Below are 16150 nucleotides of genomic sequence, written 5' to 3'. Positions count from 1 at the left end.
TTTAAATTCTGAACGATTCAAGATGAAAAGTCTCGTATCTCTAGCTACCCATGAAATCTACATTCAGGTGCTTTTACACCCAGTTATTAGAATTTCATTTTGTTGGCTATCAAGTCAATGTTGACTCATATAGTTTAGAATGGGGCAACTGTGAGGTCATCTCTTGTCTTTTCCTACATAAGAATCAAGTCTTTGATTAAATTATACTATCAAAAGTCACCACATAGATACTTACTCAGGGTCCTGTCAAGGTTATAGTTACCTATTCTTGTTTCAGTATTGGAAGCAGCTTTTAAAATACAAATGTTTTCAATTCCTGAAATCATGTTTGGTCAACTGAGGGCAGCAAAGGGCCACAAAAAGAGTACACGGCCATTCCAAAAACAAAAAAACAAAAATCAACCCAACTTGCTTCTTTCCAGTTTCCCATTTGAAGTTCCTGCTTCCTCACCCTTCACTAGCCATTTCCCTTTGTCACAGAACTATTTGCAGAAAAGGCTTAGTTCAAGTTTCTGTGTTCAGCTACATTACAAGCCTTGGTTTATTAGAGAATGATTACTTTCCCAGCTATATAAATAAAAAGAGTGCAAAAATGAAGGGAGATGTCCAAGTGACTCAGTAAGCCCAATACTTTATGCTATAAATTTCTACTTTTAATCCATTCAGAAAGTATACTCGCAATAAATCATTTAAGATCAAGGCAATAACTCATTCTACATAACATCAATGATTGCCCACTTAGCCCTACCCTTGTTTTTGGAAGAAGATGTAAAAAACAGAAGCTACATTTTTTGATTTAGACAAAGACAAATTTCCCAGTGGAGGAGAGCCTCAACTTCTGTTAGGAGAGACTGGTAAACAAACCTCACTCCACTTGGCCAGAGGCGCCAGCGAGCGCCGTGAGCATGACCCTGGCCTGCAGCTGTGGGAGGGGGGAGAACGAGGGGCTCACCTGCGGGCCGCCCATGTCTCTTCTGTGGCGGAGCTTCTGCCGCTGGGCTTCCAGGTAGTCCTGGAACGGCTTCTGCAGAGAGGGCCCTACACCGGGGACAGCGCTGGAAGCAGGGACCACCACCCAAGGAAGAAGGTACAGTGGGAAGAAAAGAAGAAAAAATGTTAAAGAAAAGTCCACTTACCGCCTGGATTAAAAAAGCAGGGATTGGTAGAAAGGGGAAGAAAATAAAACTATCAGCAGAGCTGGAGAATCACTGTGAACTCTTCTTAGTGGATGAAAATTCATCCCGTAACGAGCTCTCCCACCCACAGGTTTGGGAGAAAGGAGGAGCACAGCCCCTTCCTTCTAGAAGAGTTTGTCCTCAGAGTGAGGCCAGCTCGGCTGAGGCTGTACACTGCTGTGGTGCAAAGAATAAAATGAATGACTTCTGAGAAGTCCCACATTTATCACCACCGGTTCCTGTAAGAACTGGTTTGAACCGATTAATAAGGAAATGACTTATGCTTGTGTCATCCCTGGTTGAAAAAGAAACTGCCCGCCCTCTCTCCGACTTCTCCCATCTTCTCAGAGGGGGCGGTACATTCTCAGTCTAAGTCCTTATTAGGACAATCTGTGCGTCATCCCTTTCCAAAAAGAATGCATTAGCAAATTTGGGAGGCACCTCCCACTAGTCAGAAGTCAGTGATTAACAAAGGAACAAAGAAGGAACTATGAACTTTGAATCACTCCACGGTTTATGGCCGATGGTGTGCCCAGAAACTACAGTACATTACTAAACAACCTGTTCTCAGATGATCGGCAGTGATCACTGATAAGCTAATGTGCTCGGAGCTCCCTCTCACCCAGAATAAGTGGAGGAAGTGCTGTTAAACCGGTCTGGCAACTGGAGCTACCGGACTCCCGTGTTAGAAATGCTTGCAGGCGGTGGGTTTTTTCTTTTCTTTTTTAAAATGGTAACTTAGGGAAACTCAGAAAACCAAATATCTCCATTTTCTCTACCCTTTATTTTCTCATTTGTCATAATAGGGCTAAAAGGTAAATGAGCCCAATGTCCTTACCGGGCTCACCAAACGTACTTCAACGTGTGCCGAGTGCTCTCCCTTTTAAGTAACTTAGATCAACTTCACCTCACTTCCAGAGCAAGTCAGTGGCTGCTTTCTGAGTAGAGGAGGACTTCTTTGCTATTATATTTTACCAGAAGCTAATAAATATGTAACTCCGAGCTCACAACTTTTCTTTAACCCTTTTAGTTATCAACCACCAAATACTTCATGAAATCCTTATTTTGTGTCCAGCAGTGTAATCGGTGCTAAGGGGGAAAAATGCAAGAAGTAGTCCATGCCCACGAGGACTTAAAGTCATTATGGGGAGTCAATACACACACACACACACACACACCTGAACTGATTTGGGAACAAAAGGATTTACAAATCAATACTAACTTTTTTGGTACAGAGATATATTCCAAAAGAATTGGAGGGAGAGATCAGTGTGGGGAGGGCTGTCCTTTAAAGAGTTCTGAGGGATACAGAAAAAGCCCTGAATAGACATATGTCATAGAGGCTATGGCTGCACCGAGTGGACTCGGAAACCCACATGACAGACAGAAATGGAGAAGGGCCAAGTCTCATAACCAAAAGGCTCAGCCTCTCTCACTGGCTTTTAAGTGGCCTTAGTTAGAGTGGGATAAAGCAGAAAAGCTGACTGAACTGGGCTGCTGTTTATCAACGCTGACTCTGACTAGACAGGGCAACGATAGCCCTACGAACTTTCTCTTTAAAACAGATTTCCTTCTGTAGTTCTTTACATAATGCGTGATGGAATGCAAACACCTCATCCATTTATACTTGAAACAAACCACACTAATATAAAAAAAACAATTCTAGTGAAATACATACAGAAAAAGATAGGCTTTGAAGACTGCAGCTATATAAGAACTTCCCTTCAGAAATCAATTCATTCACACTTAATACCTATGCCAGTATTTTACACTCTCAAGGGCAGCCATACCCAAGCCACTATTTATTATTTTTAGGGTTAAAAAATCCTTCTATTTAGGAAGGCTGAAATAATTGCATGCTAATTTCAATGCTTTTTTTTCTTTTTGAGAGAGAAACAGGGACAGACAGGAAGGAGATGAGAAGCATCAACTCAGTTACTGCACCATAGTTGTTCATTGATTGCTTTCTCATATGTGCCTTGACCAGTGGGCTCCAACCAAGCTACTGACCCCTTGCTCAAGCCAGCAATTTTGGGGTTATATCTAGGCTCCCACGCTCAAACTGGCAATCCTGCACCCAAGTAGGCAACCCCACACTCAAGCTGGCGACCTTGGGGTTTCAAATCTAGGTCCTCAGTGTCCCAGGCTGATGCTCTATCCACTGTGCCACCACCTGGTCAGGTGATTACATGCTAATTAAACAGGTAGGTTGTATAAGAAATGACTTGAAAATTCCCTTTTGATGTCCTCCAAGAAGCTGGACTCCATTCCATATGCCTTGTTTGTTCTTCAGGTCAACCTTTAGAATGGAGTTGAGCAGAAATGTGGCTTAGTTTCCCTCAAATTGCTCTTGGGCTCTAGGGTCAGGTACTTATTTAAAGAGAACATTAAGAACCAAGACCCAGACTGACCAGGCAGTGGTACAGTGGATAGAGTGTCGGACTGGGACGCAGAGGACCCAGGTTCAAAACCCCAAGGTCACTGGCTTGAGCTCAGGTTCACCAGCTTGAGTGTGGTTCGCCAACTTGAGCGTGGGATCACAGACATGACCCCATGGTCGCTGGCTTGAAGACCAAGGTTGGTGGCTTAACATTATCATGAACAAATGCCACACAATCTGAATAAATTTTAAAAAATTAACATATTTGAAATTTAGGTATTGTTATATAAATAATTATCAGATACTCTTAATCTGTTTTATATATTCATCAAAATCTTAGTATTTTAATTTCTCCATCACTATAAACAGTGGCTTAGACCAGATGCCCCAGCTTATACAAATGACTCTGATAGTACAGTTTTTTTAATTAACACGAAAGTTATTTTAGTAATGGACTAGATAAAAAATTAAAACTACAGTGTCACTATTAACTTAAGGCAAATAATAATACCAGCTCAGAGCCTTATCCTTCAAGGTATTTTCAAGCAGCAGACAGAACCAAGAGTCCATTCTGACATTTAAGATTAATTTAAGGTACCGGTATATGTTGGTATATGGGGGGCAATAACTTGCATCACAGTTCAATGGCTTTTTATGGTTTGCTTAGAAATAGCTTATATGCCATTCTCTGAAAGCTATTAAATTCAGAGTACCCTGTGTACCTGGCAGGAACTCTCATCTCAACCCTTACGAGTGGGTGAAGTCCTCCACGTGCCATTAGGTGCTGATTAAAATCAAAGTATTCCAGTTCTGACCTGACTGGTTAGCTCAGGTGGTTAGAGGGTCGTCCTGAAACACCAAGGTTGAGGGTTCAATCCCTGGTCAGGGCACATATAAAAATCAACCAATGAATGCATAATTAAGTGGAACAACAAATGAAAGCTAACCCCTTTCCATCTGTCTCTCTAAAATCAATCATTCAAGGCCCTGGCCGGTTGGCTCAGCGGTAGAGCGTCGGCCTGGCGTGCGGGGTACCCGGGTTCGATTCCCAGCCAGGGCACATAGGAGAAGCGCCCATTTGCTTCTCCACCCCCCCCCCCTCCTTCCTCTCTGTCTCTCTCTTCTCCTCCCGCAGCCAAGGCTCCATTGGAGCAAAGATGGCCCGGGGCTGGGGATGGCTCCTTGGCCTGTGCCCCAGGCGCTAGAGTGGCTCTGGTCGCGGCAGAGCGATGCCCTGGAGGGGCAGAGCATCGGCCCCTGGTGGGCAGAGCTTCTGCCCCTGGTGGGCGTGCTGGGTGGATCCCGGTTGGTCGGGCGCATGCGGGAGTCTGTCTGACTGTCTCTCCCCCTTTCCAGCTTCAGAAAAATACAAAAAAAAAAAAAAAAAAAGTAAAATCAATCATTCAAAAAAAAACATTTTTTTTTTTTTTTTTTTTTTTTTTACAGAGGCAGAGATAGACAGGGACAGACAGGCAGGAACGAAGAGAGATGAGAAGCATCAATCATCAGTTTCTTGTTGGGCGTTGCGACTTCTTAGTTGTTCATTGATTGCTTTCTCACATGTGCCTTGACCGTGGGCCTTCAGCAGACCGAGTAACCCCCTGCTGGAGCCAGCGACCTTGGGTCCAAGCTGCTGAACTCTTTGCTCAAGCCAGATGAGCCCGCGCTCAAGCTGGCGACCTCGGGGTCTCAAACCTGGGTCCTCCGCATTCCAGTCCGACGCTCTATCCACTGTGCCACCACCTGGTCAGGCTCAAAAAAAACATTTTAAAATATTCCAGTTTAGCCTGACCGGTGGGGACACAGTAGATAAGAGTGTTGACCTGGGACATTGAGGAACCAGGTTTGAAACCCAGAGGTCACTGGCTTGAGCACAGGCTCACCAGCTTGAGCCCAAGGTTTCCGGTTTGAGCAAGGGGTCACTGGCTCAGCTGGAGCTCCCTGATTGAGGTGATATAAGAAGCAATCAGTGGGCCCTGGCCAATTGGCTCAGTGGTAGAGTGTCAGCCTGGCGTGCAGAAGTCCCGGGTTCGATTCCTGGCCAGGGCACACAGGAGAGGCGCCCATCTGCTTCTCCACCCCTCCCCCTCTCTTTCCTCTCTGTCTTCTCTCTTCCCCTCCCGCAGCTGAGGCTCCATTGGAGCAAAAGATGGCCCCGGCGCTGGGGATGGCTCCTTGGCCTCTGCCCCAGACGCTAGAGTGGCTCTGGTCGGGACAGAGCGACGCCCCAGATGGGCAGAGCATCGACCCCTGGTGGGCATGCTGGGTGGATCCCGGTCGAGCGCATGCGGGAGTCTGTCTGACTGCCTCCCTGTTTCCAGCTTTGGAAAAATACAAAAAAAAAAAAAAAAGAAGCAATCAGTGAACAACTAAAGTGCTGCAACTACGAGTTGATGCTTCTCATCTCTCCCTTCTTGTGTGTGTCTCTCTCTCTAATAAAAAATTTAGTTTTGTGCCTGAACATCAGAACAAGGGCCCCAGATGGGCAGAGCATTGGCCCCTAGTGTGCTTGCCAGGTGGATCCCAGCTGGGGCCCATGTGGGAGTCTGTCTCTCTGCCTCCCTTCCTCTCACTAAAAAAAAGAACAAAACAAACCACACACACACTGTGATTTACTTTGAATCTCTTTTCCATCATAGAGATAGTCATCAAACTAGGACTTGTTATTAATAGACCTGAAATTTTCCTGTTCAGGATTCTGTTTGGATTTTTCCAGCCAGGTGTGTGTTTTTTGTTACTAACTGCCATCATAAAACTGGGGCACAGAGCTTAATGACAAAGAAATGACATGAACTTTTAAAAAACGAACTTGTCTTATTGGTTAGCCCTATTTACACAGTATCTATATAAAGGTTAAGCAGTAGAAATGCCTAAGGGAATTAAACAGGTATTAATAACTTTTTTTTGTGTGTGGAAGAGACAGAGAAAGGCAGAGAGGGGGACAGATAGGGACAGACAGACAGGACAGGAGAAAGATGAGAAACACCAATTCTTCGTTGCGGCTCCTTAGTTGTTCATTGATTGATTTCTCATATGTGCCTTGACCAGGGGGCTACAGCAGACTGAATGACCCTTTGCTCGAGCCAGCGACCTTGGGCTCAAGCTGGTGAGCTTTTGCTCAAACCAGATGAGCTGATGCTCAAGCTGGTGACCTCGGGGTCTTGAATCTGGGTCCTCCACATTCCAGTCCGAGGCTCTATCCACTGCACCATCGCCTGGTCAGGCAATAAAATATTTTTTTAAATATAGGCTTTGTTCCTTTCTTAACCACTTTTTTGAGGAGCTTAGCATTAATGTGGTTATGCAAGTTACACTGACTTTCCAGATAACATACTGTCTGACATGGGTGCCTAGTAAGGTTATAGGGTAATGAACCTTTATCTTTCTTTGAAGAAAATGTGGGCACAACGGTTTTTAACTTTTGTTTCACTGTTTGTGAAGTACTCTGAGGCTCACTTATGTAACATACTTTTGTGATGATTAGTTATATCAGCTAGGGCAGCAATTTTCAAATGGTGTGCCCCAAGAATTTTTGTTTGTTTTGTATTTTTCCGAAGTTAGAAGCAGGGAGGCAGTCAGACAGCCTCCACATGCGCCCAACTGGGATCCACCCGGCATGCCCACCAGGGGGCCATGCTCTGCCCATCTGGGGTGTTGCTCCCTTGTGGCCAGAGCCATTCTAGTGCCTGAGGCGGAAGCCATGGAGCCGTCCTCTGCGCCCGGGCCAACTTTGCTCCAATGGAGCTTTGGCTGCGGGAGGGGAAGAGAGAGAGAGAAAGGAGAGGGGGAAGGGTGGAGACGAAAATGGGTGCTTCTCCTGTGTGCCCTGACCGGGAATCTAACCTGGGACTTACACACGTGGGGCTGATGCTCTACTGCTGAGCCAAATGGCCAGGGACCCCCAAGGATTTTTAAAACATGAAATACCTATTTTAATTAGGTGCACTGACCTCTTTTCCCCTAGACTGTAAAAAAAAAACACCCCAAAAATGACAACAGCCAACACAACAATAGCCATCCAGTGAATGAATAAAACTTATACCTATTTTTTTTGTCAGATTGGCAAAAAAGAATTTTTTTTGGTGTGCCACAGAATTTCAGTAATTAGTTTACGTGTGCTGTGAGATGAAAAAGGTTGAAAGTCACTGGTCTAAGGTGTGATTAGTTAAGACTTAATTCAGAAAGCATAGTAGAGATCTTTTGAAGTCAACTACCAGTGATGACTGGTACTTTTTGATAGTTGCTTTAAGAGCTGAGGAGCCGACACTAATGGTCTGAAAACATTTTTGATATATGTATAGAATACTTATGCAAACAGTAAAATGCACAAAAACAAATTTTAAAATAATAAAGATGAAATTTTTTTTTTACCTGTCTTGTTAATTATGACTTTCATGCTATCATTAGTAATTATTTCAAGGCATATTTTATACTTGTCCTTTATTAAGAGTGGCAATTTCTAAATATTTTGCCTGATTTCTAATGAGATTTACTAGGAACTAGTAAAATAGTAATGCTGCAACTTTTTTTGCTGTTTCTATGAGTACATTATTAGTATTATCTTCTGTCTACTGCCTTTCTTTTTAGTGAGAGAGAGACAGAGACAGACAGAAAGGGAGAGAGATGAGAAGCATCAACTCGTAGTTGCATCACTTTAGTTTTCACTGATTGCTTCTCATACGTGCCTTGACCAAGGGGCTCCAGCTGAGCCAGTGACCCCTTGCTCAAGCCAGCAATTTTGGGCTTAAGTCAATGACCAAACGATCATGTCTATAATCCTACCCTCAAGACAGCAACCTTGGGGTTTTGAACTTGGGTCCTCAGTATTCCAGGTCGATGCTGTATTCACTGCGCCACCGCCAGTCAGACTGTCTACTGTTTCTTTACAGGAAACTCTTTAATCCACTTGTCTGTTTTGTGAGGGTTAGTTTAATTAAAACTAGGAATTATAAGCTATAAATATGATTAATGAAGATAGAACAAAACATAATTGCAAGATGCTATTGTAAGCCTCCTCTGTATTATGGAGCTCCCCCTTTTCCCTGGCTTATTTTTGTAGTCCCTATCTTCTGGCATGTGGATTGAAGGAATGCCAATGAGACTGATGGTCAGATATATTCTCCATGTAAGTATAGCCAAATAAATTTTATATCTGCTACCACAATAATGTTATATATGTTTAAAAAAATACATAAAAAGAAAATAACAAAGATTAAAATAAATATACAGTATTCCCCATGTGTAAGATGCTCTTATGTATAAAACGCACGTTAATTTTTGGGCCTGAAATTTGAAAAAAGAAATGTATTACATAAAGTTATTAAACTCAAGGTTTTTTTTTTTTGTTTTTTTTTTACATAGGCAGAGATAGACAGGGACAGACAGGAACGGAGAGAGAGATGAGAAGCATCAATCATCAGTTTTTCGTTGTGCGTTGCAACTTCTTAGTTGTTCATTGATTGCTTTCTCATATGTGCCTTGACCGCGGGCCTTCAGCAGACCGAGTAACCCCTTGCTGGAGCCAGCGACCTTGGGTCCAAGCTGCTGAGCTTTTTGCTCAAGCCAGATGAGCCCGCGCTCAAGCTGGCGACCTCGGGGTCTTGAACCTGGGTCCTTCTGCATCCCAGTCCAACGCTCTATCCACTGCGCCACCGCCTGGTCAGGCTAAACTTAAGTTTTATTTGTCATACAACTCCTCATCACTGTCTTCAACAGTGAGCGCAAAAACAAGTGCGAAAAAGCAGGAAATGCGAGTAAAAAAACTACAACCACTATATAAGATGCACCCAGTTTTTAGACCCCAAATTTTTCAGAAAAGGGTGCGTCTTATACATGGGGAATACAGTAAATAGAAGTTCTATAATTTTAGTTCCATTCCAATGGTGGATACCACTGGTTTAGACCATAAACCATGGGTTGGGAACCTTTTTGGCTGAGAGAGCCATGAACGCCACATATTTTAAAATGTAATTCCGTGAGAGCCATACAAAGACCCGTGTACATTACGCATTATCCAATAAAAAGTTGGTGTTGTCCCAGAGGACAGCTGTGATTGGCTCCAGCCACCCGCAACCAAGAACATGAGCGGTAGGAAATGGATTGTAATACATAAGAATGTTTTATATTTTTAACGTTATTATTATTTTTATTAAAGATTTGTCTGCGAGCCAGATGCAGCCATCAAAAGAGCCACATCTGGCTCACGAGCCATATGTTCCTGACCCCTGCCGTAAAGCTAAACTCTGAGGGAAATAAATATACCTTGTCCCCAAAGGGTAACAAATATCTTAAGGCTTAGTTATTAGACCAACTCAATGCAGCACAGCTAGTGGAACTCACAAATAAATGCTTCCTTCTCTCTTTGTCTCTCTCTATTCCTCTCTCTGTCTCTCTAAAACCAATCAATAATAGTAATAATAAAAGGCGCGCGCGCGCGCGTGCGCACACACACACACACACACACACACACACACAGATTCTGGAGCCTGACCAGGCTGTGGTACAGTGGATAGAGCGTTGACCTGGGATGCTGAGGACCCAGGTTTGAAACCCTGAGGTTGCTGGCTTGAGCGCGGGTCGTTGGCTTGAGTGTGGGATTGTAGACATGACCCCAAGGTCCCTAGCTTGAGCAAGGGGGTCACTCACTCTGGTGGAGCACCCCGCTCAAGGCACATATGAGAAAGCAATCAATGAACTAAGGTGCCACAACAAAGAATTGATGCTTCTCATCTCTCTCCCTTCCTGTATGTCCCTTTTGCACTGTCTCACTGAAAAAAAAAGTATCTGGAAAGCTAAACCTCAAGGGACTGAAACCATATATCCAGTTAAAACCTATTTTTCAAATGAGTATCAAGATCTTTAGAATTTTCTTGATTGAGTGAGGATTATTGTATGTAAATCAATACATCGAATTTATCCTCTGACTCCAGTGAAATCTTTTATCAAATGACAGTCTGATAGAAGTTCAGTAACAAGATGCACTAGAAATTTCCTATCTTGATAAGTCTTATAAATAATTCTTTGTTTTCAGAAATGCACACATTTTAGTCAAACATTATGGAGTTAAGTTCCCCCCCCCCCCAGGCAATGATCTAAACAGGCATAACGGTTAGTATTTTAATGAGTTGTCATTTCCTGTCTGATAAAGATTCTCACAGTATTTAACCACCAGTTTCCCTGGGGCCCAACCAATACTCAGTTCTATTCATGGTGACTCAGACTGGATCTCAGACTCCTGGCCTGATTCAACAATGACAGATTGCCCTTCAAATGAACCTGTCTTTCCTCTTAAGGTAGAATGCTCTGGAGAGGGGGAAGGGGAATTTAACACACAATGATTCTGAACAAGTCAAAGGTCATCATGCTGACTGCCATTAATATTTATAGCCTTTTAGTTCTCAGAGATTAAAGAAAGAAAACAACAACAAACTGATATCTAATTAACCCAGGAATATGACAAGTAAATGAACTGGCGCTTACTGAAATCAACTTATTTTAAACCTGGTAAAAACGGGATCCAATAATCCTGTAACTTGAATGAAAGTGTTGTTAATTTTCCCATTTAACTGAATGGAGAATTTGAATTTTTGAAGCTAATAATTATAAGAAAAATTGGTAACTAATGTATTCTATTAGCATGTGTATATGTGGTAGTCCACCCACACCAAATTCCTTTATATCTCAGGATCTTGGAAGAGTACCTCAATAAAATAAGTTCAGAATAAAAACTACAATACATCAACAATTCAGGCTTTCAAATCTATCCAAGTTTGGGCTAACAGTCTCAGGCACTGTTTAAATTACATTGTGATTCAAATTCAGGATTTAGAATTAAAACATCTTGAATTTCATTCACATCTGCGTGCCTTTCAAATTATTAAAACCCCTTTTGTACTCAAGTTAGATCACTGTGTGCTAATGTAGTAATATAAACACATGACACCTTCCCTTTCTCAGCAGCTGTGTAAAAGACCACTGTTTTATCTAGAAACATCAGGTGTATTGTTGCTACTGCCTCACAACATATTTCTATTACAGGCATCTTTCAAAAAACAGAATTTGCAATTGCCCTTGCTTTTGAACATTTGGAATTGTTTTTTCTACAAGTCAGAATAAAGGTAATGCCTTCTTTTTTTTTTTTTAAGATTTTATTTATTCATTATAGAGAGGGGAGAGAAAGAGAGAAGGGGAGGAGCAAGAAGCATCAACTCCCATATGTGCCTTGACCAGGCAAGCCCAGGGTTTTGAGCTGGCAACCTCAGCGTTTCCAGGTTGACACTTTATCCACTGCGCCACCACAGGCCAGGCCAAGGTAACGCCTTCTTATAATTAGCAGCTACTCTTTGAAATATGTCATTAAAAGGAAGCTTTAGAAAACAAAACCTCATTTCAGAATTTAGACTTGAGGAATAAGAGACAAGCAGGCATTTAAGTTAATGAAATGAGGCCAGAACTAAAGGAGTGACCTATAAGAACTAAGTAAAAGTGATTGGCTGCCAAAACAAAACCCGTTAAAAATCAAACGATATTAGTTACAGAAAATGACAGACTGGAGGAAGGTTTATACGGTGACAAGTCAAAAACTATGGCTGGCTTGAACACCCACTGAATTACAAGAATAAAATCAGAAACAGGGACCCAGAGATCTAAAGGTCAAGAATAAAGAATAGTTTGCAGAATTTTAGATTTTTTATTGATTGATTGATTGATTGATGAGACAGAGAGAGAGAGAGAGAGAGAGAGAGAGAGAGAAACGACGGGAGGGAGGAACGAAAAGGATCAACTTGCTGCCTGTAAGTGCCTTGACTGGGCAAGCTCAGGATCTCAAACTGGCAACTTCAGCATGCCAGGTCGATGCTTTATCCACTGCGCCACCACATGCCAGGCAGGTTTGCAGAATTCTAAATTAAAGGTGACATGGTGTGAAAGATTTCAGATAATTCAAAGTGGTGTGATGATGAGTGGATAAAAAAGTGACATTATTGATTGGAATTCAACATCATCTATATAAAAACAATCCAATTATTACAACCATGACTTAGGCAGAAAATCATAACTAAGAAATAAAGGTAATAATTTCTGCCCTCAGAGAACTTAATCTAGTAGGGTAATGAGAGAAAAAGATACATTTAAACCTACAGTATAAAGACTAAGCCTGACCCATGGTGGCACAGTGGTCAGAGGATAGAACTGGAACGCTGAGGTCCCAGGTTCAAAACCCTGATGTTGCTGACTTGAGTCCAAGGTTGCTGACTTGTGCAAGGGGTTACTGGCTTAGCTTGAGACCCCTGGTCAAGCTCCCTTCTTTTTTCTATTTGTATTATCCATCTCCACATCTCCAGCTTTCTATCAGTCTTTTCCTCACCTAAAATACAAAGAGGTCTCTGCTAACAATGAATGAATGAATTCACTGAGCCAACAAATATTCATAGAACATTTAAAATGTGTTAGGCGTGACCTTGGTTTGCTTTTCCTTTTTCCAACAATTCTATGCAAAATCCAGTATCACTAAGTTTTAGTTTTCATCATTCTACAGAAATGCTCTAATTACGCTTAATAGTAACATACATTCAATGTCAATTTCTCATCTAACAGTATAACTTCACAACTCCTCTTTAACCTTTATGCTATCTCCCAAAATCAGTAACAAAAATATGAAAGAATTAATAGTTAAAAAAAAAAGATAAACTGCATGAAGAGGAAATGAAGAGGAAAGAGTTTTCTACTGTTACCAAAATTCAACTGAGTAAAATTTAAAGATCTTACTGGCTTCACTCTACAACTCATGGGTCAGGCAGCATCCCATCCAGCAGACAGAAAGACGCTCCAAAGAGCTGTATGAAATAAAAGAAGTCTTATAGGCGGAAGGAGTGTGGGACAAGGAAGTTACTAGCAAAGAATAGTTTCAGCAAGGTCATCTTTTTTGGGGGGACAGCAAGGGTCCAACAGGCAGATTATCTTACTAGTGCTGACTAGATAATTACAGATTGACTGGTTTAAGATTCCACTCCTGGGAGAGGTTGAAACTATAATTAGTTAGGTATTAAGTCTGAGTCTGGTATTGTGAACTTAGCACAAGTGACTCCATTTTTTTAAAAACTTTTTTTTTAATCATTTTTTTCAGAGAAATAGGAAGGGGGGAAGAAGAAGGGGAGATACAGAGAGAGAGAGAAAGAGAGAGAGAGAGAGAGAGAGAGAGACATTGATTGTTGTTCTATTATTTATGCATTCACTGGTTGATTCTTGTATGTGCTCTGGGGATGGAACCTACAACCATGGTGTATCTGTACAACGCTGAGCTTCCCAGCCAGGGCAGACCTATTGTCTCTTTTTAACACTATGTAAATTACAGAAGATTATGATAAAATCGTATGTATAACTGAATCTCAGCAGCTGGGGTCTTAAAACCATGTATTCTTTTCCAGTCATTACAAATATTTGTGTTCCATAACTTTCCCTGATTCATTTTCTTTTCTTTTTAATACTTTATTGATTTTTAGAGAGAGAGAGAGAGAGAGAGAGGCATCAACTCATAGTTGCTTCACTTTAGTTATTCATTGATTGTTTCTCGTATGAGCCTTAACTGGGCAACACTATGATTTCGAACCTGCGATCTCACCTTTCTAGATCAAGGCTCTATCCAGGGGTCGGGAACCTTTTTGGCCGAGAGAGCTATGAATGCCACATATTTTAAAATGTAATTCCATGAGAACCATACAACGACCCGTGTACATTAGGCATTATCCAATAAAAATTTGGTGTTGTCCCGGAGGACAGCTGTGATTGGCTCCAGCCACCAGCAACCATGAACATGAGCAGTAGGAAATGAATGGATTGTAATACATGAGAATGTTTTATATTTTTAACATTATTTTTTTAATTAAAGATTTGTCTGTGAGCCAGATGCAGCCATCAAAAGAGCCACATCTGGCTGGCAAGCCATAGATTCCCGACCCCTGCTCTATCCACTGCGCCACCACAGGTAGGGCTCCTGATTATTTTTCTTTTTTAAAAAAAAATTATTTATTTATTCACTTTAAAGAGGAAAGAGAGAGAGAGAGAGAGAGAGAGAGAGGGAGGAGGGGGGAGGAGCAGGAAGCATCAACTCCCATATGTGTCTTGACCAGGCAAGCCCAGGGATTTGAACTGGCGACCTCAGTGTTTCCAGGTCGATGCTTTATCCACTGAGCCGCCACAGGTCAGGCCTTCTGATTATTTTTCAATGATCAAAATCAAAGAGAATCAAGTACATGAACCATTTTATATTTTCAAATGAAAGAATAGATTTTCTTTCTGTAGAAGAAAAAGTCTGGGCCAACATAGCTCATTCTGACCACTTGTTATAGAGTGAGGAACAAGAAACAGTATTAAGATTCAAACATTAATTACCATAGGCAAGTCTGACTCTGAGGTCAAACATTAAGTTAACTAAGAAATAGGAGACAGCAAAGAAGAGCATGGAACATTCTTTGTATGGTAAAAGTCCCTGTTCCAGCCAACCCGACCCCCCAAGTTCAATGATTGAGTTATGGAAACTTTCTTGTGTGGTAAAACTGGAGACTTTGTCTTCTAATAAGACCCTGGCAACCTGACAATGAGTCAACATTCTACATATGGTTTGTTAAGGGTCATACACTTAATGTTGTTTTCTGGAAATTCTCATCCCTCTTTGGTGAGAATACCAGAACATGTCATTTTAATCATGATTTTAAGTTCGACTCAGTTCTCTTTAAGAAATATGTCCAGGTCTCTCTCATTAAATAAAATTAAATAAAAATCATTTTAAATCTTAATTTAGAAACCAGACATTAATAAAATAATCTCTTTGAAGCTCTAAAGTTCCCTGGATCTTGGGTCTGTCCCTTGACTTATTTCAACCCAGGATACCAGAGTGAAAAACTCCATTATATGCCTAATCTTTTATCAGAACCTTCTTTCTGTCCTCCTGCCAAAAATATCATAAACCAAAAGCTTTTTCTTAAGGCTATTTGTATTCTAACCTCCCTCAGAATATCTAACGTGATTCATTACATCTGTTCAGATTTCCATTAAAACTAGACAGACCCTCTGATTTAGCAATAGATAACACGGAGATCTTCCCTAAACCTAATGACACTGGCAAGTACTTTCCAGAACTGTCCAAGAAATAAATGTACTAATTACTATTTCCGAGGAGAATTGTTTTACTTTTAAAATTACAGCGAAATCTAGAATTACAAATGCATAAAAGAAGCAGCAAAAACTCTTACTCTCTGGAGCATTTGAGATCTTGTCCCTGGCATATGTTGTTAGTTTGGCTCAAATACACTCTTATAACATTTTCTTTCTTTTTTTTTTAGAGAGACAGAGAGAGAGTCAGAGAGAGGGATAGACCAGGACAGACAGACAGGAACGGAGAGATGAGAAGCATCAATCATTAGTTTTTCGTTGCACATCGTGACACCTTAATTGTTCATTGATTGCTTTCTCATATGTGCCTTGACCGCGGGCCTTCAGCAGACCAAGTAACCCCTTGCTCGAGCCAGTGACCTTGGGTCCAAGCTGATGAGCTTTTGCTCAAACCAGATGAGGCTGCGCTCAAGCTGGCAACCTTGGG

General features: G+C 41.6%; 1 protein-coding gene across 1 annotated transcript in view; it reads right to left on the bottom strand.

The window, feature by feature from the left end:
• VMP1 (vacuole membrane protein 1) overlaps window positions 1-16150 on the bottom strand; it is a 134872-nt gene that overhangs the window by 2486 nt on the left and 116236 nt on the right. The window contains exon 11 of the mRNA XM_066363153.1: window positions 953-1055. Within this exon, the coding sequence (XP_066219250.1) occupies window positions 953-1055 (103 nt within the window). The remainder of the gene's footprint in view (window positions 1-952; window positions 1056-16150) is intronic.

This window comes from Saccopteryx leptura, chromosome 2 (assembly GCF_036850995.1).
Source record: "Saccopteryx leptura isolate mSacLep1 chromosome 2, mSacLep1_pri_phased_curated, whole genome shotgun sequence".
NCBI classification, from domain to species: domain Eukaryota; kingdom Metazoa; phylum Chordata; class Mammalia; order Chiroptera; family Emballonuridae; genus Saccopteryx; species Saccopteryx leptura.
This window is presented reverse-complemented; position numbering and strand designations above follow the sequence as displayed.